This window comes from Pelodiscus sinensis, chromosome 7 (genome assembly GCF_052426305.1).
Source record: "Pelodiscus sinensis isolate ZL-2025 chromosome 7, ASM5242630v1, whole genome shotgun sequence".
Classification (NCBI taxonomy): Eukaryota; Metazoa; Chordata; order Testudines; family Trionychidae; genus Pelodiscus; species Pelodiscus sinensis.
The window spans coordinates 68,886,879-68,913,257 of NC_143058.1; the positions used below are offsets into that span (position 1 = coordinate 68,886,879).

The 26,379-nt window shown below is 41.7% G+C and overlaps 1 protein-coding gene across 2 annotated transcripts in view; it reads left to right on the top strand.

Moving 5' to 3' along the window:
- The window catches only part of GLS (glutaminase), a 120,935-nt gene that overhangs the window by 75,499 nt on the left and 19,057 nt on the right, over positions 1 to 26,379 (top strand). Inside the window, exon 15 of one of the 2 annotated variants that reach the window (XM_075934202.2) lies at positions 270 to 5,809. The exons of the other annotated variant lie outside the window; for it this stretch is intronic. Within the exon in view, the coding sequence (XP_075790317.1) occupies positions 270 to 416 (147 nt within the window). The 3' untranslated portion in view covers positions 417 to 5,809. Of the gene's footprint in view, positions 1 to 269; positions 5,810 to 26,379 lie in introns of those variants that run through there. 2 annotated transcript variants of the gene reach the window in all.

Consider the following 26,379-nt stretch of genomic DNA (forward strand, 5'->3'; position numbering starts at 1 on the left):
GATAGTCTCCCAAATGGAAGATAGAGTAGTATGAAAAAGTTACTTTTGTTTTTATTTGCATGTGCATTTAACATTCCATATTAAATAGTTAGAAAGAGAGCTCTATGTATAGCTGGAAAACTTACCTTAACTATTTGTAATAAAATGTCACAAAGTGGAGACAGGTGGAGGTTCAGTCTGTTGGCATTGAGAGCAAATATCTGTAACACACAGATTTGTTTCTTTCTTCAAATACACTAATAAATAATGTATGTTGCTTAAACAACTAGCATTCCTTTGGACCATTGGACTATGAAAGTCTCCAGCAAGAACTTGCTTTGAAAGACACAGTGTGGAAAAAAGTGTCACCTGAGTCAAACGAGGACATCTTCAGAACCATAGTGTATAGAATGGAAGGTCGGGGAGAGCAAAACTAAAGGAATGGGTTCTAGTTTCATAAAGTTCTGCATTTTACAAGCCCTCAAGCATCTCTAGATTAAAGAATGTCAGTTTTGTTTCCTTCATATTTTTGGTTATATATAAACTTTTTTCTTTTATTGTGCAAATACTGTATATGCAATACCAAAAATAGACTATTAACATTTAAAAAAAATCTGCCAAACCACTTTCCTAGTTCCTTAAAGTAAATTTATTGTTAACAGAAAAATCTAAATGTTTTAAAACATAGGTTCTTTGTTATATTTGAGAATTTGTACATGAATTAAAGGTGCTTTTACTAGAGTTCTAAGAAGATTTTGTAATGTGTCCTCTTACTTGCATTTCTCTATGTTCCAGATATGGTATCTAGAACATAAAATAGTACCATATCTAGAACATAAAATAGTACACCAAAATAAAGTAAGATGACAATCCCCAAATAGGTATACATGAAACAATCAATTTGCACCTGTTTCTTTTGTTTCATGTGCACCCACAAAATGTGTTTAGCATAAATAGATCCCTTTCGTACATCATATTAGCAAAAATAAACAGTTAATTACCAAATTGTATTCTTTTTAGCATGTTTTAAATTATGCATGTTAATATTCAATTAATAGAAGAGGAAGTAGCTTTGTATCTTTCAGAGCTGCTTTAATTTCATAGCTAGTTAACTTAGGAAGAGAGAGATTTCTTACTAAAGTGTTCTGAGTGCTCCTCTAGGAGCTGTCCTACCAGCTGCCATTCTAAAAATACTACACTCCACTTTTATTTTAGAGAATGTAAACAATCTTAGTTTTAGAGGGGTAGGTAAAGCGAAAATATATTCCAAGTAAAAAAGAAAAATTGGTAAAGATTTTTAAAACAGTTTTAAAAGTAAGTATTAATGACTGCAAATAAAAGTACTTCAGTTGTTCTACTAGCTGTATTGGTCCCCGGAGAGTTGATGACAAAGAATGGTGAAGTGATCTTTTATTGGACCGCTACCTTTATTGGTGGAAGGAACAAGCTGTTGAGCTCCATAGAGCTCCTTTTCTTTCTTCAGACCTGTAAAACAACTCTGAAGTTTGAAAGCTTGTTCTTTCCACTAACAGATGTTGGCCCAATAAAAAAAAAAAAAATTACATCACCCACCTTGTCTTGCTCTGAATTTTTTAGCAGTTATCTCTCTCTCTCTCTCTCTCTCTCTCTCTCTATCTCGCTATCTCTATCTATCTATCAAAAAATAGAAATGGTCCTACCCTTTGTGTTTTATCTACTTAATATCTCTTTAGTTCTTTCCTAGTGACAAAATTTCTGTCTTTAAGATGTTCATAATCGGCTGTAAATCTCAGATATTGCTCTATTCATACTGTGCAACAGTTTGATCTAGTATGAAATGGTCAATATAAATCTTAGAAGTAGGGCTGTCAAACTTAACATTAATCACAAGATTTTTTAAACTATTAATTGCAGTTTTAATCACACTTAATGAAATACTATTTTAAATATTTTTTAATTTTCTACATTTTCAAAAAGTGAATTACAATATGATATAAAGTTGTACAGTGCTCACATTTACAGGGTAAAAATATAAATATATAAGAAATGGCATTTTTTAGTTCCCCCTCATGCAGATACTGTAGTGCAACTTCTGTATCATGAAAGTGCAGTTTATAAATGTAGATTTTTTTACATAACTGCACTCAAAACCAAAATGATGTAAAACTTTAGAGCCTACAAGTCCATTGAGTCCTACTTTTGTTCAGCCAGTGTCTGCTCATTATTTACAGTGTCACTTGAAAGTGAGAACATGGCAGTGTTGTAGCCAGTATTGCAAGATGCTTAAGTGCCAGATATTCTTATGACCCTCCATGCTTCATCAGCATGGAAGTATGTCCTCTGAAATGGTGGCCAAAGCATGAAGGGACATATGCATGTATATCATAATTGATATGAATATACAGGCAGTCCCCGACTTACGCGGATCCGACTTATGTCGGATCTGCACTTACGAACGGGGCTTTCTCGCCCTGGAGCTCGCAGGCAGCGGTCCGCCACCTTGACCTCCGGGGCGAGAAAAGCTGCTCCCGGTGCCCCTGGTCTGCTGGGGACCATCTCCAGCAGACCAGGGGCACCGCGAGCAAAGCCGCAGCCGCTTTCTTGAAAGTGAGAACATGGCAGTATTCTCAGAACACTGGCAAAGCCTCAGAAGCGTGGGACCCCGCCGCGGCTGCGGCTTTGCTCGCGGTGCCCCTGGTCTGCTGGGGACAGTCTCCAGCAGACCAGGGGCACCGGGAGCAAAGCCGCAGCGGCGGCAGGTCCCGTGCCAGAGCAAAGCCTCAGAGGCGCGGCACCCCGCCGCTGCAGCTTTGCTCCCTGTGTCCCTGGTCTGCTGGGGGGAGGGGGGGCGCAGCTAGTGTGCCCCCCCCAGCAGACCAGGCTTTTGTTGTGGACCCTGGGGCAGAGCAGCTGGGGCGCTGCCAGTTGGTCCCGCAGCGCCGCTCTGGGCACTACTGGACCAACCCGGCAGCACCCCAGCTGCTCTGCCCCAGTCGTCCTGATTCAGCCGCTGATCAGTTTCAGCAGCAGCTGACTTGGGGATTTGGGGTTCTTAAGTTGAATCTGTATGTAAGTCAGAACTGGCGGTCAGTTTCAGCAGTGGCTGAATCTAGACACCAGTTCCGACTTACATACAGATTCAACTTAAGAACAAACCTACAGTCCCTATCTTTTACGTAACCCGGGGACTGCCTGTAATAGAAAATGTAGGGGAAAAAAAATCCACAAATATTTGTAATAAATTTCAGATGAGTATTGTTATTGTTTAGTAGTACAATTAAAACTTTTTAATCGCATCAGATTTTTTAATAAAGTTAATTGCTTGAGTTAATTGACAGCCCTTCTTAAAAGTATTTCAGACAATATAGATAATATAATGGGATCCAGTATTTTCTAAATTCTAGAGGCCAAATGCATAGCTGTTTTATACGGTTTTTACTGATGCTGAGTTTTTTTGGTAAAATTCTTCACTCTCTACATAGCTGACTCTTTATCCTTGTCTTCAGCTGATCATACTATGTTCCATGCCCCCTTCCAATTAACAAAGACCTAGTTTATTGTTAATTCCAAAGCTCAACCCAAATAACCTCTGATCAAGTCTCTTTTAAAAAGTTACTGGTATAGCCTTTACATAAAGGTTCCAAACTATATCCATAATTGGACAGGGAAGTATTTATATACTAAGGCTATGTCTATAGTACAACCACTCAGCCAACACATCATAGGTACAGAGTATTAGTGTAGCTAATGAGTCATAGTTTGGGCTAATAGAGGAAAGACAGGGCTGAGGGGGCCCACTCTACTTACCTAAGCTGTGCCTTGATGCCAAAGACTTTTTCTTCTTCAGGAAAAGACCTCCCTCATTGGGACAAGCTGTGGCAGGGAGGAGATACTGGAAAAGGCTCTTGTCAGTGCCCAGCTGCTGGAGTTTTCTTCTGCCCCAGGGATAGAGTAGCAGTAGGGAAAAGCTGAGCCTTTCCCAACTTTCCCTTTGTCAGGGCATTTCTTCTATATAGTGACAAGCTCTGGCAACTAGAGATGTAAAAGGGTAACTGTTTAAATAGTTATGGTTGCATGTGGTTTCCCTGGGAGTTGGCTTCACTGTAGTATAAAACTTATATATAAGCTTTAACTGAAGAACCCACAGCACATGTAACTGCTAGGATTTTTAGCGGTTACACAGTTACATTTTTAAACAATTTTTTTTATATCCCTACTGACAACAGGGAGAGCAGAATGTACATTTTACTATGGCATGTAGTTTTATATGCTCAATGTTATGTTGAAAGTGTTGTGAAATGTTGACATTGTCTGAATCATTTCAAGGAAAGCATAGATTGTAAAACAACTTGGGCACTTACAAAACAAGAAAATAAGTGAAGCAGGATATGCAATGAATGGTGATGAGGAAGCATTTCTTGACCATAACATTTAAGTATTGATAATAGCTAATGAGTGCAGCTCAGCTAAATCTAGAAGTACTGTTTAGATGTTATATATACAAATACTGTTACAAGTGAGTCTAAATGATCTTCTTGTAGCAATATATAGTTATGTTATGGCTATATGCCTTTTGAAGCGTATGTTAATAGAAAATTACTCAGGCAACCTTTTCAGAAAATTAACGTACTGGGGACTTTGAAATACTAATAAAATAATGTAGTGGGTTCTATTAAATGCCATTCAGAAAAATAGTATAAATTATTGAATGAAAACTCAGCATATAATTTTATCCCAGTTGTGTTGCTACACTTGTCCAGGGTTATAATGAAATAAGAGCAAGGGAAGGTTAGTTAAGCTCTTTAAATATCCTTGAAATCAACAACATTACATGAATAAGAAAGTTGAGGTAAAACAGTAGTCACTGAGACATTGCAAACAAAACTCCGCAGGTGTGTGCCTCAGATATGCCCCGTTGCTGTAATTGGTTAATTTGTTTTGAACATTTAGAAGATTGTAGGATGGCGCATACAGGGTCTATGCCCCCTAGTGAACTCATGTTGCTGAATGTATTTAAAAATGAAGGTGGACCTGTGTGGGCATTCTTTGCCAATTTCACATTATTTGGAACTAATTTTAAAACTAGCTGAAGTTGGAGAAATTGTTTCTGATGGATTCAGATCTGAAAATATAGCCCACAAAGCTTTAAGTATTTAGGTATGTAAATTACACACAGAATTCTGAGAGAGGCAAGTCATAGTAAACGTGACAGGATTTAAAATGTACAGGATTTCAAAAGTGATTAGGCATTTATGTGGCCAACAAGCATGTCCAGAGTGTGTGTTTAAAGTTTTGGTGGCGATATAAGCCAACCTTTAACTGTCGTGGATAAGTTGGAAGCTTTCCTTTGGTCCGATTTATCCCATAACCTGCCTTCTCCAGTTTCTTGCTCCTCCTCTAAAGTTTATGGTACTGGCTGCTGTTTGTAACAGGTTACAAAACTAATTGGTCCATGGCCTGATCCAGTATGGCAATTCCTGTACACTTGTATTTGTATGTTTTGTGAACATTGTCCTAAAGAATGTTGTGGATAGAGGCTAACTATTAAATACGTTTATTGAAGATATTTCTGAGTACATAAAGGATTTAATATTCATCTTCATCTGTGTTATGGCAATACCAGTTCTTGATATTCAAGCATTTGTTCTTTTTCTTTTGTCAGCATCATTAACATTTCATTGGAAATGTAAATGCTTTTGTAAACTTCATTTTGGCATTTGTGTGTTGTACCTCCTGGCTCAGTTCTTTAAGTTACTTGTCGTGTTTTCCATTTTTCTTTTGCATTGTATGTGTATGCATCTTGTCTAGCAGGCTTATTTTTGTATTACATAATAAATTTATTTTAAGCTGATTTTATTGTATGTTTTCTATTGGAGAAAGAGAACTTTCATTCAAGCACATGGACCAAAACAAGATAGTGAACATATTCCAGAAACTTCATTCTGGTTTGAAATAGGTATAGTGAGTGATATGAGTTAAACAGCAATTGAAAATACTTGAAAGAATGTCTTGACTACATTTTGTAATATTCTTATTTTTCCTTTTTGTTAGAAATACCATCTTAGAAGCTTGAAAATAATAAATATTTGTCATGGTTCTTTTCAGCTTCCCACCCTTTTCTAAAAAGCAGAAGCTAATATTATTGTGATTTTATTTTTTCCTATACAGCAGCACTATAGATATCATTCTGCAACTACGTGGCTCTGGGAATAGAATTTAAGTTCAGTATTTGATTTGGCAAAATAATTGGAAGTAAGCATGTTGGTTTTGGTGCCAACCTGCTAATTGTGGCTCAGTAATCATTTTTTTAAAATTAGCAAATATAACTAGTGTTAAATCTTATTTATAATCTAGAAATTATTCTAAACGGCATCTTAACATTTTAAAGGTAGATTGATTTGGGGTATAAACACTTTGGTAGTGATCCTTACATCATTTTGGACATTTTGAATGAGCACTGTGGAATATTCTGCATACTTTTTTTTAACAAAATTAATGTTACCAATGGAAGTGCACTCAGCGTGAAGAGGTCCTTATGTAGAGAAGCTTAATGTGGCTTATTCTGAAACAGAATTAGAGAGAGAGAGAGTGATTTATAAAGTGTAATTAATTATATCATGCTTTTAAAAATATTTGCATAGCATCATGAATACAAGTGTGCAGGACTTTTTCAAAAGACAAAATTAAACCCACGAACAAAAGATTTTAGTCTTATTCAGTTAAGATGAGGAAAATTAAAGAAGGGGGTAGCTGTAGATGAGGAGAAAGTTTACAAATATACTCAACTTTAGAGGTTGCATGTGTCCCTTGTGTTTTGGGCTGGATTTTTTTTTAATATGTGCCTTTTTATCTGTAAAGTGGAAGCTGGAAAAAGGAAATAGTAGAAAAGCCAAAAGAATGGTGAAAGTCATTAAATTACCCAAGTATTTACTCATAAGCAATAATATTTTACAGTGCAGAAGGTCTTGATACATACATGTCATTGATTAGTAATTCACAGTACTTCAAGGATGAGCTTTATCACTTAACTAGCAACAAGCAGATTAAAGTTTAATATCTAGAATGTTATCTTTTTGGAGATGGATTGGTTTTTCAATTTGGTTTTACATTGGGCAAAACAGTGCAAAGTTGTGTCATTGTTGAGTTGAAAAATTGAATGCACAATTTAAAAATGTTAACTGTCATCAGTGAGTTGAACTGTTTATAATTATAATTGAGTTTATTATTGGAACAATTTAACATGTTTTCAGTGCATGTTTTTTTACAGATCCAGGTAGATGTATGACATTCCACATTTATACTAGTTGTTGGAATGGCAAGAGGCTATATAAATCTGTGGGCCTAGCAGTAATAATTATGCAACGCCTAAAGCTTGCTAGGTGCTTTACAAAACAAAACAAAAAAATCTTTTCCCCCAAGGGTCTTGCAATGAAAGATGAAATAACTTACCTAAAGAAGTGTTGTTGAGGCTGGAAATCAAGTAGAAATCTGGTAAAAATCACCTTACAATAAACTAGCTCTTTGAAATGTGTTTTCTACACATTTCACTTTTGGTGCACATGCATCATATGTGCATGAGATCAGATTTTTTTTTTTGAATAGCAATGTCTCTAGGGCCATGTCTGAGCCCCTCTATACCTCTTGATTCCCATAGCAGAGGGGAACGAGGTAGTAGTACATGCTCACTTCATTTTCCAATAGGAAACCTGAGGTTGGGCCTTTACTTAGTAGAAGAAAGGGCTGGATGTAGAATCTGTGTGCTCAACATGTCTTGAACTACATTTACTGTAAGGAAACCATAAGTTCTTTGAGTGATTGTCCACACATGCCAATATTGCTAATAGCAAGCAGTCATTGAAAAGCTAGAGGCATGTGAATGAGAGCCTACTTCAAGAGTGCTTGTAGTACTGCACTGCTGAAGTTTGCATGTGAACTATAGGCTTGCATCAGAAAATAAATGGGAGATAACTGTGGTCTGAATTTCATTTTGAATCCCTTGCCCTCTGCCTCTAGTGAGGAGTTTTGCTTGTGGGCACTGGATATTAGCTCCCTAATACCACCAGCCATTCATGAGCTCTTCTGAGTTAGTTACCCGTGTCTTCATCTAGTACAGGGGTCTCCAAACTTTTCTGCCCGAGGGCCGCATTAACTATCAAACAGCAGTTCGGGGGCCAACTACACACTTGAGGTCCAAATAAAAAACAATCAAAACATGGATGTTGTTTTTAATTATTTATTAAAATAGATCCACTGTTTGAAATTGGGGGTGGTGCTTGTCCTAGTCCTGCAGGAGGGGCTCCAGAACGGGAAAACTGCTGAGAACTCATTTCCACCTGCGCAATGTGATGAAAATTGTAAGCAACATAATCCTGGCAATATGTTCAGCCTAAGACGCTCACACTTGAAGAGATGTGATCGCTCTCCTATCATGCAGGGAATGAGGTGACAATTTGTAACATAGCCCCATGGAACAAGGGGCATGCATTTTAATGGGAAAAGCTGGTTTGAAAGCAGACACGTTATCACTTGGTAAAGGAAGTTGGAAAGCAGTGCCCAACGCTCCCACAGACTGATACCCGGCAGGGCGGTGCTGCTCTGGGTTGTGGATGAGAGAGACCAGACGTGGAAGGGAGAGGGATGTTTCTTCAGGGCGCACTGCAGGGACCAGGGCAGCGCGTTAGGCACGGCACAGCGTCACCCAGAGGCTGTGCCACAGCAACCAGACCGCCTCCTGCAATGGGCACCAGCTCCTCAGGTATCCCCCCCCCCCCCGCGCGCGAAGTACCCACTTCAGCCCCCTCTCGAGCCAAGAGCCCCATAAACCAGCTACTAGCCCCTTCGCTGATTGGGTGGCATAAAGGAGACTACGTCATAGCCCTGTACCAATCCAAGGTCAAGCTGGGCCACGAGCCAATCGAACGCAGATTTAGGCTCGTGCGCTCAACCAATCGAGAGCCCAGCCCACTAGTGACCTCATGAGAGAGCTAGCCAATAGGATAAGAACGCACTGGCCAATAGGGAGCAATTGTCCACGCCAAGTCCCAACCCCTCTCGCTGTGAGGGACGCGCAGAGCCCGGATGTTCACAAGCAATAAAGCGCAACGGCCACCAACAAGCCAAAAAGGTCTCCACGGGCCGGATGAGAGGGCCTCGCGGGCCGCATCCGGCCCGCGGGCCGTAGTTTGGAGACCCCTGATCTAGTAGATAGATGGACAAAGGATACCTCTCAATGTCTGAGTCCCTTGAAATTGTTCTTCTGTGGTATCCAGCCCAATACTGGGTACTTACAGAAATCCCAAAACCTCTGTTCCCAAAAAAGCTGTGTGTCCTACCTTACTGGTTTTATTTTAAATCAGTGCTCTTGAAAATTCCAAATGTTTGTGCGAACTTACAATAAAACAAAAGATGGTGTCCAGGAAAGGAGCCTCTACTATGGACTTGAAGGGAAAGGGGAGAGTAGTTTTTTTTATCTCAAGGAACAAACTCCCCCCAACTAATTGGCATGACTGCAGTGAGTTGGTTTCTGCTATCTTGGATTATATACAGGGGGATATATACCAGAGGAGGGAGTGTGACCTATCCGGAGAGAAATATAGGAAGAGAAGAAATGTTGTTACTATACTAAAAGTAAAAAAGGGGCTTTGGAATGCATTTCAAACATGGAGTCTATGGACAGTCTCTCCAAGAATTATTAATCTCATGCTAAAGATATTGTCCCTGATTAACAGTCGTTGGTTAAAATACATTAACTGATATGTGCAATGTTACATGAATAGGGGATTTATAAAGTATAGAGATTGTGAGCAACTCAGTACCGGAGATATGTCCTCTGTCTAGAAAGTACTCATGCATATTGTGAGGGCAGTTGTTTATATATCCTTTTTGGCTTCTTATAACCTATACATGGATTCTGGTTTATATTTTTCTCAGTCTGGACAGCTCATACAGAATCAAAATATTCTATTTTTAGTTAAATAGGACTTTATCCCCCCTTTGCTAAATTTTTCATACTCCTTGATGCAGACAGGTCACTTGACTCTTTTCAACTCAAAAGTCTATATTTGCCTGGCCTGAACTGCACACTTAGGGTGTGTCTAGACTACAGGGTTTTTTTGAAAAAAGTGGCCTTTAAAAAAAAAAAACAAAAAAAAAAAAACACCCTCCCCTGCATCTAGACTGCTGCATTCTTTTGACAGTAAATTGAAAGAACGCAGCAGTTTTTTTGACCACAGAAAACTTCGTTTTACGAGTAAGTGCCTCTTTTCGAAAGCGCTCTTGAAAAGAGCTATATAATGCAAACTGTGCTTTTTCGAAAGAGAGCATCCAGACTGCCTGGGTGCTCTTTCGAAAAAGCGGCTTGCTTTTTTGAAAGTACTGGTTGTAGTCTAGACGCTTTATTGAAAGTATCTTTCGAAAAAGCCTCTTTCACAAGAGGCTTGCAGTCTAGACGTAGCCATAGTTACACCGTTTTAACTGTATCTGTTGAAAATTTTAGTTAAACCTGTTCATCCTTATGTGGGAAGAGAAGAAATCCAGAGTTCAGAATTTTTAAAATCTTGCAACAAACTCACTCCTGTGAGTCACAACTATATAAATAATTATGAAAATGTTGCTTTGTAGGGTAGTATAAAAACTGTTGGCTACTAGTACTAAATGTGTCACTAGTTAGTGTATGTGGTTCAAGCCAATCTTTGAGGATTGAATATGCTGCTGGAGACATCAGCCGCTTTTCCGGAAAAACTTGCCAGCTGACTACACTGGCCGCTTGAATTTCCGCAAAAGCACTGACTTCCTACTGTAAGAAATCAGTGCTTCTTGCGGAAATACTATTCTGCTCCCATTCAGGCAAAAGTCAAAAGTAGACAGCTCATATTTGTTTTCTGCAAAAAAGCCCCGATCGCGAAAATGGCGATCGGGGCTTTTTTGCGGAAAAGCATATCTAGATTGGCACAGACGCTTTTCTGCAAAAAGTGCTTTTGCGAAAAAGCGTCCGTGTCAATCTAGACGCTCTGTTCCGAAAATGCTTTTTAATGGAAAATTTTTCCGTTAAAAGCATTTCCGGAAAACCATGCCAATCTATACGTAGTCTAAATTAAAAGTTCAGTTAGGTGGTATTCTACTGACAGTCCCTTTCTTTTGTTTGCTTTGCAATTACCTTTATACATTGGTAGAGGGTCAAGTCATAGACATGAATGTGAGCATTTGGACCCTTCCATATAATTAACAGCTAGTTTTTATTTTTTATACTTTTGCTATGCAGGTGTAGAAACACTTGCCGGTTCTGTGGTAATAGTGTCTGTTTTGTAAAGACTTTTTCCTCCTCTTACCTGTTGTTAAGCTACATGGCATAAAATATTCAAGAATATAGTGTTTCCCTGTAGATTCAAGATTCGTCTTGAATATTCATTATGTAGTACCTCTTGTTAATATTTTCTCCAACCTTCTAATCCCCCTTTTCTGATCATCGATGACAAAACTTTTCAAGTTTATAAAAAATGCTACCTGTAAATTACTGGGACGTGTTTGCCAGTACTTCCTTTGTGGTGACCACAGTATATATAATTTTGATTACATGATTTTTCTCACTCTAGGAAAGTAAACTATCCCTACCTTTGGTGAATTGAATTCTGTTAAAGCTTTATAGTTTGTGACATGCTGCACATTCCTGAAATCTGGATTTCCTGCATTTTCCTTAATTTGTTTGGCTCAGAGATTAGTCAAGTGATCTGGAATTGATCCAGGTTTTTCTTATATTTATTTGTTAGAATTTTCGTAAAGTGGCGAAAGTGACCTTGTAAGTCCTGTAGCATTTTCTCTGCACATTTAAATCTCTATATTTACTATATTTATAAAAATTGACAACAGAGCTTTATTTTTCTTTTCATTGATGTAGATTATTATTTATTGGAACCCCAGGTCAACTCTATGCACTTTATATGCAAGCATTCACCTGGATTTCTGTCTTTATACAATATGCTTTCTTAGTTCGGGTAAATCAACTAGTTAAGCAGGGTGTTCCCATAATTTGCTTCGCAAGGAATCAAAGGATTATACTTTATTTGTATTAAAAATATCATTCTGGAGACATGGAACATGGGAGAAAACATGGAACTCTGGCATTCTGACCAGCTGGTTCACAATGGAGCATTGCATGCTGAGATCTGTTGCCCCTAAAAGTTACACTTCTGAGTTAAGGGCTGACTTCAGTCGCCTTTGTACTAAAGCATGATTTTGTTCCTGAAAGTAATTTGTATTTCTGTTTGACCTTAAATTGGATTTTTGAAAAAAAATGTTTGTTTTTTTAATTACATTTTCTGTTAATATATGGGCAGTGAATGAAAATATCAGCTGGAAAAGTACAGTGCCTCTGATCTGGAAATACATTATATAAAGATTAGATCAAGGACCATTTAGAAGCCCTTGTGATTTATTAACCAAGTAGTGTGAACTAAGAACATGGTGCTGAGCTATTAGAGTAATTGTGCTTGCTTCCTGTTGATGTGTTCTGCTAGTCAAATTTTCCTTGAAGTAGACAACTTTTGTTTGTGCAGTTACTCAAATAGCGTGAAAGCTGTTTATTTTACATATTTGTCACTCATAGATTAAATTTTGGTTAAAATATGTACAACATATTGACCTGCTTTTAGGTATAAACAATACAGTAGTACTCAGTGCCTTTTTTATGACAGTATGCTCCTTCTTTTGGGAGCACTCGCCACTTTTCCCCAGCACAGCCCCCAGCCAGCCCTGTGAGCACTTGTGACGGAAGCCAACTCTGGACACGTGGCAATTAAAGGGGCCGTGACCGCATTTCAGCCTGGCATGTGTGGGGGGAGGGGGGGGGGAGGGTTTTTTTTTGTAAACAAAAAAAAGCACTGGTAATACATATGGTCAGCATCTGAACAGGAATTATATAAGGATGTTCACAGTGCTTGTTTATGCTTATTAATATTCCATTTTAAGATCTTCAGAAGATAACTAGCTTAACTGAACCCATAAGTATTTAAAGAGGATATTTATTATTCCGAGATAAATGTTGTTTAATTTATATCAATAGACTTTATATTTCTAAATTTGGTAGAGAAGGGCAAAATCAGTTTTTTTGTTTCTGGACCTAGACAAAAATTAAGCTGCTGTTTGAGTGCATGTCTGTGTTTTGCACTCTGTGCTCATTTCCCTGATTTCACATTCTTTTGGCAGTGTCTGTTGGACCACAACTGCTCCCCAAGCCTCTTGTGTGACCCAGATAGGGGCATGAAGGGTATGGCATCCTCAGCTGTCCTCCTGTTCCTTCTTACTGCCTATTTCTGAGTCAGAAACGTAGTGTCCAATTCTCTCAATGTGATTAACCCTTTTGTAGTGTGAAAAATTGGGAGTGGTGGGATGAAGGTGTTTATCCCTCCCTGGGGCACATGGCCATTTTGCGGGGCCCAGGGCAGCCCAATTTCGCAGGGTCCCCCTTTGCCATGGCGCATGCGCGGTGGAGCCACAGCGCATGCACGGGGCTTTTTGAAGCGCGGGGCCTGGGTCAGCCGCCCCGCTCACCCTGCCCTATATCCGCCCCGATCCCTCCCCTCCTTTTTGAAAACAACCCAAGCCCTTATTTTTTTATTTCTCTGGTAAGATGTGTGGCACTAGGTTCAGCCCTTACAGCAGAGCCAAAGTCTTCTGGATTTAAGAATTGCTCATTGTGATGCAGTGATGGCTTTAAGCGGTGTCACTATTGTGTCCTGGGGAGGGGCATATTACTGACAGACGAAAAACTCTCTCTAAGGGTACGTCAACACAGCAGTGCAGTGTTATTTCAGAATAACTGATGTTATTCTGAAATAACATAGTCTGTCTACACTACAAGCAGTTATTTCCACATAATATCAAAATAAGGTCAAGCTGGAAGACTTCTTAACCTGATTCCTGTAACCCTCATTTTATGAGTAAGGGGAGTTGGAGGAAGAGGGCTCTTCCTCAGACTTCCTGCTGTGCAGACAGTGCCAAAAGCTGAAAAGCTATTTCAATGCGTTACACAGTTGACATAGCTCAAGTTGCTTAGTTTATTTCAGTTTTATCCCTGCTGCCTAGATGTGCCCTAAGAGAGTTTAGGGAAGACTTTCCTGCCTTTTGTGGGGGGTTTTTTGGGAATGTGTCCCCATCTTTGGAATCTCAGGTATCAGTGGCTGAAGAGCCTGAGCAAACCTTTTCAAGTATTCCTGTGAACTTGGGATCTACCCCCAGTTCAGTGTCTTAAGTCTAGAGACTGTCCTTTAAGATCAATAAAACATCTGTCGTCCAGGGGAAGAAGGACCACTTCTCTAGCAAGGGGATCAGATCTCTGTCTCCCTTGCTGGGTTCTAACAATAAAAAGGTGCAGATGGCCTGGGTCTACCTCTTTTTGAAGGTGGTCCAAAATGGCCCCATCTGGCACTTTGTCGGGCACTGGTCACTATGTCTCTGTGTGGACTTACTCAGAGCTTCTAATGTTGCCCAGTACCAGTCTTTCAGCACTGAGGTTCTTGGTGCCCACAACACCAGTTCCTGACATTTTTGATGGCTTCTGTCTGCCTTAGAACCTTTTTCAGTGGTGACAGCTTTTATAGTACTGAGCCATCTAACTGTCCCAGAGCTATGTGAATCACCACTACTTTTAGCTTTGAAGATCACATCTTCAGTTTTGGTCACTTCACCCAGTCTGCTCCAGCTCTGAAAGTAGTCCTTCTCTTCTTCGTTGAATCATAGCAAAGAGGCATCACCAAAATGTTCTTGCAATCCTAACCGTTTTGATTTTGTGACTGAGAGGGAATCGAGAGTACTTTTTTATAACCCTAGATTAGATTTTCCAAGAGAGAGCTCTCCTCAGGGCCCCCTGCCTCATACCCCTCCCATCAGCATTGTCAGTAGTGGGCACCATGAGGCTTGCAGCCAGTCTGAGGCCAGCTTCTGCAGCTGCACCTGGGATAAGGACTCCTCCTTCCACAAGAATGCAGGGATTACTCAAAGACCAATTCCTCCTCAACAGCTACAGGAATACACAATGCGGAACAGGACCTGCAGATTGGTGAACAGTTCATACCAGCACCCATTCTCTCTGCTGTGCCTGTTGAGACAGCGGTGGTATCCTTGTCATCAAGCACAAAGCCTGATTAATAAAACATTTCAAGATTCATTATGCTTATGGTAGATATGCTCAAAATTTCTGGGGTAGCTGTGCAGAAGACATCCCGTATCTTACAATCCACACAGTGATTTATGTGATGCTAATAAAAAAGGGGCCATATAAGGCAAGACAAACTCTTCTGGTTGATTAGCAATATCAACATTTGATAGATTTGAACATTTCTGCATACGTTCTGTTCCAGGTTGCAAGTAGGGGCTGTGGTCAATAAGATCACTAGTCAACTGGGATCACCAAAATTCATGTTCAGAGAAGAAGCCGAAGAGACTTGACCTTATTTGGCAGCAAAAATTGTTCTTCAGGTAGTCTGCAGGCAAGAATCTTTAATTATCAAACTGTATTGGCAAAATGTTCTAAATTGGGACAGCGTCCCTAAATTCATGGACAAACTCACATATGACAGCATGGAGGAATATAATTCTCTTGTCTGAGGCACAGCTTATGACACACACATCTCTCGAAGCTTCTCTCAACATTAGACACAGCAATAAGATCTTAGACCGCCTTCGTTGTCATGAAGAGGCCCGCTTGACTATAGCCACCTGGAATATCAAAAGAAGAGCAAACATTGCCTCCTCTTGTTGCCATTTTCTGGTTCCAACTCCTTTATTATATTTAAAAAAATAGCAAGTGGCCTCACAATCTAAAATTAATAGGTCAGAAATTAATCTCTACAAAGGGCTTTTTGATCTTTGTGCTGTATTGCTGTCTTGCCATGTCTCCCTTCTCCAGATACTATATTAAGGGGGAGTGAGCCACTGGTCACGTGGAGAGCATCAATACTAAGTACCAAGAATGTGGCTGGCTGGGTCTAGTGTATGTTTAATTTTGGAGGGAGTGAGGACAGTTGGTTGCATCCTCCAGAGATGAAAGAACTTGTTTGAACATGGCAGGAACTGTATGAGGCATTTTGACATTTGGCCACATTCTTCTGAATGTTGCCCTCTGCCAAGAGCATGAGGGGTGGTGGTGGAAACATTTTAGAGTTGAGGCTGATTTGTGATGGGGAATAACAGACCATAATACAGTGCAGAAAAAGTTGCATGAGACGTTGTCTTCACTGACCCAAACACATTGTATCTGAAATCTTCCTAAGAATTGTATACCTGTGAGTGAATGCACTTCCTATTGTCTGAGACCGTATTTGAAGAGAAAACATTCTTGGAAGTGTTCCCTTTCTGTAGTCAACCGCAACAACTAGGTGAGGCTTCTTAGAAATAAACATTTCCCTGCCTCTCCCAACAACATGAAAGGTGCTGGAATATTTCTACTCACTTGCTGTGAGTTGTTTATTCATAAAACAGTTATAGCATAGGCTACAGATGTGCAACACTTGTGTATGTCACCCTTTCTAGTGTACCTCAACTGGGATGGGGGAAGGAGGGAAAAGAGCACCTTTCGTGGTGAAAGATAGCTCAGTCTGCATGCAGTCCTCACTTCTTCAGAGATTGTCAGACTGCCTGTGTAAACCTTTTCTAATGTAGCCTCTGTAGCCCATCTTGGTTGTGCATGCTGGGCTTCCCAGCACCCCTCCACAACCCAAGTGGGCCACACACCTGCCTTCCTAGCTCTCCACCTTCCCACATCAGACCAGGCTCCTGGCTCCCCACGTCCTCCTGCAGTACACTGGGCTCTTGGCTACCCCAGCCCACCTGCATGCCCACCTGTATATATTTTTTGCTAACCTCTTAAGGTGCCACAAGATTACTCGTTTTTATTGAAAATTAAGTTTTCTGTTTCTCCTCCACAGTCCTACATATGCAAATTAAACACTAGAGAGACACCCTAGAGTTGATTTCACAATCGTGGCTCCAAAAATAAACTCTCTAGTTGGGTGTTTGAAAGTTAATGCTGCACTAATAGTTTTTAAAGTTAATGGCATTGGGGTGGAGGTGAGTGGAATTCTCTGTAACAAGCTATAAAACTTACCCAAGAGGAAAAAGTTGTAAACTTGTCACACTTAGGGGGAAAAAATATATACTTGTTGCATTATGAAAATGAAATTATTTGAGCTGAATGCACAGACTCCTGATATTACAAGCCAGTTTTTCCTTACTTCTGGATAATGTAGTTAGTTTATCCATGTAGCCTTGTAAATATTTTAAAATTCTGTTGTAGAGGAGATGAATTTCCTTAGGGATTGCTACCCTTTATTATGCTAAATAGTATTCAACATTGCCATAAAAGTGTGTTGCTTGGAAAAAAAAATTGGGTTTGAGAACAAGAAACTATAATAAAGTTTCTGACTGAGTTATTGATATTGATTCATGGAGGGCTGTACCTCCTTGTTCAGCAAGACTGATCATAAAGGTCACTTAGAAACACAATTGCATTTCATTATTGTCATTTAAAATCAGAATTGTAAAGGACTTTCTTGGTTACTATAAATTGCTCAGAGTGATGACTTCTACATGCAGTAAAGCCTGGCCCCTGTTCCTAATGGTGCTGCTTGTCTTGCTGTGTGTCTATGGGTAAGCCGTATAAACATAGGTAAGTCACTTAACTTTACCTATGGCAAAATGAGCTAGAGAGGTTAGTTACAATTTACTCATCTCCTGAGAGACTTGGATGAAGCATACTATATGGCTATGTCTAGACTGGCATGATTTTCCGGAAATGCTTTTAACAGAAAAGTTTTCAGTTAAAAGCATTTTTGGAAAAGAGCGTCTAGATTGGCATGGATGCTTTTCCGCCAAAGCCAATCTAGATGCACTTTTCCACAAAAAAAGCCCCAATCACCATTTTCGCGATCGGGGCTTTTTTGCGCAAAACAAATCTCAATTGTCTACACTGGCCGTCTTGCGCAAAAGAGACTTTTGCCCGAACGGGAGCAGCATAGTATTTCCGCAAAAAGCACTGATTTCTTACAGTAGGAAGTCAGTGCTTTTGCAGAAATTCAAGCGGCCAGTGTAGACAGCTGGCAAATTTTTCCAGAAAAGCGGCTCATTTTCCGGAAAAACTGGCCAGTCTAGACCCAGCCTATATGTATATAACAGTGATAGTGAGAGCCCAAATGTCTTCTTAAACTAGTTTCATCCTTCTGTTATTACGTGTACTGATTTTAAAGTGAGAACTATTTTGTATAATACTGAAAAAACAGTGAAGTTTTTTTTAAAAACTCCCGTTAACTTCAAGGAGAAAATTAGAACACTTCTGAGCTATATTTTTTAAATATATAATGAAAAACAAATGCAGCTAGAGTAAGTTTCCATTTCCTTCTAGCTAATGAATGAGATTTTTATAGACTTTTGGTGAAAGCACAGTATATCCATTTAACAGCTAGTAAGGCCATGTTTGGTAGAAAAGATTCTTCCCAAAATCAGTTTACTTTACTTTACTTTTGAAAATTGCAGCCATACACAAACAATGGTTTCCAATATTAATATGTTCAGTGAACTACAAAGGAACATTCCCATGTAATATATACAGGATGTAGAATAATCTCCATTTCTAAAATAATTTGGTGCTATCCTGTGTTGGAGGCTGAATGTTCTGCAGATTACTCCTCTTGGTGTTGGCATTTCTGACTTTTTTTTGTCCTTTTGACTATTTTATTAATTCAAATTTCTAGATCTAAATCAAGAAAGTAAATTAAAAAAATCCTTAGAATCTGATTATTTGTAATTTCAAAGATGTTTTCTGTGCACTGATTCTGGAAGCATTTCACTTATCAATTATATACAGATTTATAATAATCAGATGCTTCGACCAAAACTTTTAAACATAGGAAGCTAATGCTATGCCCCTAAATCCACATTTGGTTTTGGGTTTAACATTTTTCTCTTCTGGTATAGATGACTGCAGCTGTTAGAGAGCTGACATCAGCATGTTCTGGAATTTAGAACGTATGCATTGCTAAAATTGATATTCTGTATTGATACAATCCCCTCTCCAGGGCTGATTTGAACTTACTTTCTGCAGCAATTTGACCATTCCTACACCCCACTTGTTAAATAGATCCTACTGACAGTCAAGAAGGTAAGGAGACCTTGTAATAATAGACCTCTCCCCTCAGTGTGGAACATTAATCCAGGTTCACAAAACACACTCACCTTCAACTGCTCAATCTATTTTTTTTTCCAGAGTTAATCTAGCTCTGAGCTGGATTAATGATGAAATATCCTGTTAACAATAGTTGCAAAAGCTCAGGAAGACTAACAGGTGTTACAACACTGTGGTGTTGGAAACTTGCCCTTACTACAAAGTATTGATGCATGTAGACATTCATTTGGCAGCCTGTGCACTTGTGTTTAATATGTCAGTTTGCTTATGGCACAGCTGCCAACCAAAAACGTTTTAAATAGCTAGGGCAGGAACACAGAAGAGAGATCACTTTGTACTTTGTTGTATTCGGACAATAAACAGAAGCAGAATGTGGTGTGTCTGCCATCTCCTGCAGCCTTGAAATAACTTGTAGCAGACTTTTAGGGCATGTCTAAACTACATTTTTTTTTCGAAAGAGGATATGCAAATTCCCGTGGAATTTGCATATCCTCTTTTGAAAATTCTCCATAGTGTAGACATAGCCTTATTGTGGATGTATAGAGGAAACAGATTATAGTGGCAATGTCTGCCGCTAAAAGCCTGCCACTGTTCTTCTAAATGCTGCAAGAAGACAGATGTGACAGTTTAATACGACTTCTACTTTATTAATATATCTGCTAAACGTTCAGTGCAGGTCTTCCTCCCTTCTAGTCTGTGCCCATCTGAGGAAGAGTTGCTGTCTTCCTGTGGCCCTCCAGCCTTTTAACTCAGTCCCAGCACCATTGTAACCCTGGTTTACTCCCCTCCTATCAAGGATGTAGCTATGGGGAAGTGGGGTTTGCCGTTTGCTGAACTACCTGACGTTAAGGGTTCTAACCCCTTTCCTTACCCACTGCAGGGGATACTTTCCTATTTACAGTACATTTGCTCAAGCAGTGTGGGCCCTCTATTGAACAAGTAGCTGCATTGCACACGTGCCAAGTTGCAACAACTTGAATTTTACAGTCACTGGTGCGCTGTGCTGAGAAGCAACTAGAAAAATCCTACTTTCTCCAAGCCAGTTTAGTAGTATGAGGAAAAATTCCTTCTCAACCCTGAAAAGTGACAAATATGATACTAATAGACCCTCAAACCCCAGTGTGCCCTAATCCTAAGGGGGGAGAGTTCTGGTTCCTGCATGCAGAAGAGCATCCTGGACAGGGAGAAGGCCTTATAAACCTTCCCTTGGGGGTATAAGGGAGCTAGTGTGCTTTGGCTGCATCTTTTGATTCCAGCCCATCAGCTAAGAAGCACCTTTTCCCCTGCTGCCTTCTCCCTCAAGTCCACATAGAACACTCCCACAAGGCTAAGGGAAAAAGAGGAGTCCCAGGGCTATTTTCCCCCAACGATCCAGAAAAAGCCTTTCCATTTCTGAGTCTTACATAGCATTATTTTCAAACATGTTCCATCAGATCTATATAATCCACTTCTTTCAGTGGGCATGGGAAGGGGATATGTTTCACCCATAATGGTTGGGCTATGGCCATGGTCAAGACAATTGAAATTATTGCAGTTTACTCTCATTTACTAGCCAGCCTTCAAGTACAACTAAATTACATCTCATTAAAGTTCAGATGCAGGCAAGATGCTAAGTGACGGTATTACAGTTAGTTTGGATGTGAGGATCCCAGGGCATGCAGGAAAGACACTCTTAATTTAGGGAAGACTGTTTGAATTTGTGCTAATAAAAACTGTTGTGGTTACAGTACTTTGCAGTGTTTGTAATACTCCTAGATGAGGTTTAGTAAAAGCATCCAGACCTTCTACTTTGAGTGGTGACCCTAAGAGTAGAGTACTCTAGTCTGTATCCCTGTGCCTAAGATCAGAGACTTTTAGGCTGAGACGTTTTATAGTGCTGTGCACCCAAACTTTCCAAAGAGAGCCCCAGCCTGGTTGTGACTAATAATGACTAGCATATGGCTGAGTACCTTCAGTTGGATTCTCTCATACTGTTACTGCTGTTAAGCTGAAGAACTCTGTAGGGTACATCTACACAGTAGGGCAAAAGTTGAATTAAGCTAAGCAACTTCAGCTACATCGATTGAGTAGCTGATGTCAAAATAGCTTAATTCGGCTTTTGGCACTGTCTACACAGCAGGAAGTCGAAGGAGGAACACTCTTCTTTCAACTTCCCTTACTCCAATTCATGGTAACCCTCATTTCATGAGGAGTAAGAAGTTCTCCAGTTCAACATTATTTCAAAATAAAGGCTTGTTGTGAAGACATGCACTATGTTACTTTGAAACAACATCAGTTATTCTGAAATAATGCTGCGGTGTAGATGTACCCTAAGAGGACAGGCTCAGGTCGATATCACTGTTGAGAGAAATGAGCAGTAGAGAGAGGTCCAGCCTTTTCTAAAATAACACCAACTGAACTGCTCACACACGCTACCAAGTAGTTTGGCTCTGCAAAAAATTGCTGTGCCACCTGCTGGACACTTAATAGAGCACAAAGTAGCCTGGACACCAACAACCACTTTACCTGTAGTGCAGGGGTGGGAACCCTAAGGCCAGGCCCTTGGCTTGCCTGGATCTCGCCTCTGAACTTAGGGGTTCCCTCACAGCATTGGGGAGCCCATGGTGGTGCTCCAACCCCCACTGCCATAAAATATACTAGCTTGGGCCCCCTGGGGCTCTGGTGTGTGAGCAGAATGGGGGGGGGGGGAACGTCTTTTTCCTGGGCCATGTTAGTGAGGGTTTGGGTGTTCTTTTGTTTGGTTGTGGGGTTTTTTGTGCTTCTCACCTGTGTGGGGACCCCGACTGATTTTTCTGTGGATCAGTGGCCCCAACCCAAAAAAGCTTCCTCACCTCTCCCGTAGGTGCACCTATACCATCTGCTTCCAGGGTGCTTACTGATGGCCATTATGGCATTGCAGGGATTTAGATGTCCAAAGGACTTACTAATATGGGAGACACCCAAGTCTCCACTTCTTGATACTGGTGTCACAGTGGTGTGCACCTCATCTCTGGATGTGCATCGGAGGCAAAAGTTAGTGCATGCGCCCTGGCCCGCAGCTCCAGCAAGAGCTGGCTGAGCTGTGGCAAAGGCCAGCAGGGAGCTATTTAAAGAACTGGTGGTGACCTGGGTTGCAATAGGACAGCACCTGTAAGAGATTTTAAATTACTTTAGCTGCTGACATGCATTCTACTTCACAACACGGGACTGTTCCTCCTCCTTTAGTGAGGAGAAGGAGGAGGAAGACTTTTTTGGTATTAGCACAGGGCTCCCTGTCACAACATGGAGTTACCAGAATGACCGGTATATTTAGACAAGCTACCACCCATAGCATTGGTAGAAACATCCATGGATACTCCCACCCATGTCCTTTTCATCACAATGGCCCTAGTGGGACCTATTGGCTGCATCAAGACAGCAGTTTTCCAGACCTTCCACCACCCGCAAAGGGAGAGTATAGCATTCCCCATCAGACTTGATAATTAGCCCCTCCCATCTTCTGCTGAACTAGATAAAGTGGCCACTCTTGAAACAAGGGGTGAGAAACCTTTTTTCTACTAGGGGGAGGGGTGTCACTTACCACAGCAGAAATCAGTTGCAGGTCACACAGAGCCCCATGAGGAGAGGAGGTGCAGGAGAACGGGGCTTCCCCTGGGGCAAGTGGGGCAAGAAGTGAAGGGTTCGGGGAGTTGAATGCGGGAGAAGCTCCAGACTGGGGCTGAGTGGTTTGGAGGATAGGAGTGGGCCCATGGCTGAGGCAGAGGGTTGTGGTGCTGGTGAAAGTGCAGAGTCTGGGAGGGAGTTTAGCTCTGGAAGTGAGCTCAGTGCTAGAGTAGGGGCTTGGGTGAAGGAGAGCGGGTTTGTGGCTGGGTTTGGGGTACAGGATCCAGCAGTGAATTAGGGTGCATGAACAGGTTCTGACCTGGACCGGGTTTTGGAGTGCAAGTATGGGCTCTGGGAGGGGTTGAGGGGTGCTGACTGTGGTCAGGTGCTGCTTACCTAGGGTGGTTCTGGAGTAGCTGAGCTAATGCAGACTGTTCCCCCTGCCCTGGCCCTGCATCACTGCCACTGCCACTCCCACTAGCTGCCACGTTATGCGGTGCACACTGTCAGCCCTCAGAGGCACGCCCCCACAGCTCCCACTGGCTACAGTTCCTGGTAAACCTCTCAGCTGTTTGCCTCTCAGGACTTCAGAACAGCACAGAAGACACACTCAACAGGAAGTTCTCCTAAGAACAAAAGTAGGAAATAGATATCACCATCCTACGCAGAAAATTTATACCTGGGGGACTCTTGCAATTAGACGTCTTTGCCGCACCTGTGAATAGCATATGCTCACACTTCTGCTCAAGAGCAGGTCTGGCTCATTGATCTCCTGCCCTCTGCAGTGCAACGCACACCTCTTAAATGTGTTTCATCCAATTCAATTAATACAAAAATAAGATACAAAATAGAGGAAGAAAAGGCCAGAGTTGGGATAGCTCTGAGATAGCCCAGACAGCTGCAGTTCTCTTATTTTTTGCAGATAATGATATGCCCTGCAATCACTCTTCATCCCATTCCACATCTCCTTTCGCAGGATGTGGGCCACATGCACCACGCTAATGGAAATTCTGTGCCTGTGAGTGTGGCTCCTTAGATGGAGGACACTCAGAAAAGTTCTGTTAAATATCAGGGAAAATAATCTCATCAGATTTCATTTAGAAATGGAAGAGATTCTGAGTCTGGTGTTACAGTAGACAAGTTACCACTATAGTCTCTTCTTTTCCAGTGATGCTAGATTCTATAGCCTAGAACTAAAAAAAAAAAAAAAAAATACAAAAAAAATCAGATCTTGTTAAATTCACTGAAAGTACCTCTCTCAGTCATCACAACCTTTCACCAAAAAATAGAAGGTCACTTAGTATTTGTTCATGCCGCAAAAAGATTTCTTAAAGGCACGAGGAACCTTCATCCTCCAATTTGGGACCTTAATTTAGTTTTATGCTGCCTGGCAGGTCTCCACACCCTTTTAGCCGCCCTGTTCACTCCCACATCTAAGAAAACTTTATTTTTATGGCCATCTAGTCTGCCCCTATTGTGGCACAGAGACGCGCTCCCATGGTGTACCCTTCCTTTACCATTTTCTCCAAGGATATGGTCACTTTACAAACACTTGCAAAGTTCCTCCTAGGGATGTGATAGGATACATGTTTAAACTGGTTAACTAATGAGCCTGGGCTCATCAGTTACCCTTCAAGGTTACAAGGCTCCCCTCCCTTTCCCCTGTGCTGCTGCCTCTGTATCAAAGGCAGTGCTGCAGGGGGTGGTGTTTCCCCTCCCTCCGCCCCCGCATGCTGCTGTCTCTAAATACAAAAGGAAAAACTATGCAGCACTTTAAAGACTAACAAGATGGTTTATTAGGTGATGAGCGTTCGTGGGCCAGACCCACTTCCTCAGAGCATATTCTGGAAGAGAATTGGCATGACCATATATACTAAAGGAATACAATGGAAAAAGTGAACACATTATTAAACTGACAAATCAGATTTAGTACAGAAGGTGGGGTGAGAGTTAGGCAGCAGTGCGGGTGGCAGGCAGAAACCAGTCCAGGTGGGGTCCCAGTACGCCTCTTCCCCCCAGTGTGTAAATATGTAACTGCTGAAAATTTCAGCAATTGCATGTTTACCAAAAATCCACATTTTAACATCCCGGCTTCCTACCTTCATCCGTCAACTTGAATCAACTCATCAATCTCTCATCTTATCCTCAGACTGGGGAAGAAAAAAGGAGGCAATGTTTCACACACTCAGCGTCAATAGAGATTATTTGCTATTTAGGAAAGAACCAGGCTTTTCAGAACATTTCCAAGACTGTTCCTTTCCATCACAGATCGATGCAGAAGAGCCTCGCTATGTAAGCAGAAGTTCTTGAAATGGATCTCTGATGACGTGAGCTTTTCATATCATCAGCTTGACTTGCTGTCTATCCTGTGAACTTGACCATAAGACAGTGGCCAGCTGGGAGTGGGGTGACTCTGAATGTTCCTGGCCACAGATAAGGTTCCTGCTGTTCTGGGCAGGGTTTTCCCCTCCCATGCTGGTCCCATGCCCCACAGCATAGGGCCTCTTCCAGCTTCAGCCTGGGGCTTCCGTCCATGCACCCCATGTGCCTCCTGCCAGGGCGCTGGGGCTTCCCCTCTGCATGTTTCTGGCTGGGGGCTCCCCCCCCATAGTCATGCCAGGGACAGGGGCTTCCCTCTCCCCCTTTCCCCCCTCCGTCCGCCATGCAGCTCCTATGAGAGCTCCTCTCCCTGCCCTCACTCCTGCTCCCCTACCTCCTGCTGTAAGTCCCCTACACTTCCAAGCCCCTTGCCCTGCCTCCTACTCCTCCCAGTCCCCTGCCCTAACTCCACCTTGAGCCTCCCCATAAACCCGTCCTGAGCCCCTCATTCCCTCATCATTTAAATAAAGCATGTACATTTTCCTTTTAATTTCAGATTGGGTTACCTGAGGTTCCTGGGTCACCTCCTGAGAGGTACAAGTTGAACCTTTCTTAACCAGGACTCTCAGGTCCGGCAACATCCCTGGTCAGGGAAGTTCTAGGACCAGAGAGTCCCATGGAGGGCTGGTGGCTGGGAGCCCAGCAGTGGGACTGGAGCCCTGAATGGGGATGCCCTGTGGCAGTGAAACTAGGAGCCCAGCAGCACAGGGCCCAGCAGTCCCATTGCTGTCCACCAGAGCTGCCTGGTGAGGCTGGGAGACTGCGGGGCTGCCCAGTAAGGTTGAGGCCTAAATGGGGTGGCTGCCCAGTGGCACACTTGGACCCCAATACGGGAGCTGCCATGCGGGGCTAGGAGCCCGGCAGTTGGGCTGTGGTGTTGGGGCTGCCATAGTGGGGCTGGGAGCCCTGTGCTGAGGGGGCAGTGGCATGGGGGAAGCCGGTGAGGAGGCTGGCAGTGAGGCCATGGCTGGGGAGTGCTGGTGGCAGCAGGGGCCTACAAATGACCCTCCCTGGTCCAGCAAAACCCCTCATCTGGGACCAGTCAGGTCCCAAGGTGCAGGACCAGGGAGATCCAACCTGTAATAGAATTCTGAATGGAGATAACTTGGGATTGACTTTCCATGGAAGTTGTTTGGGGAGTGTTTGATATTCTTTGCTTATAGATCCATTAATTTTCAGTGCATACAAGACAATGCAACAGATTATTTAGATTGCAGTGTCTTGCGCCCTAATATTTCCCTTTAGTCCCGTCCCCATTCAGTTAGCACCTCATCACCTCCATTCCTTTT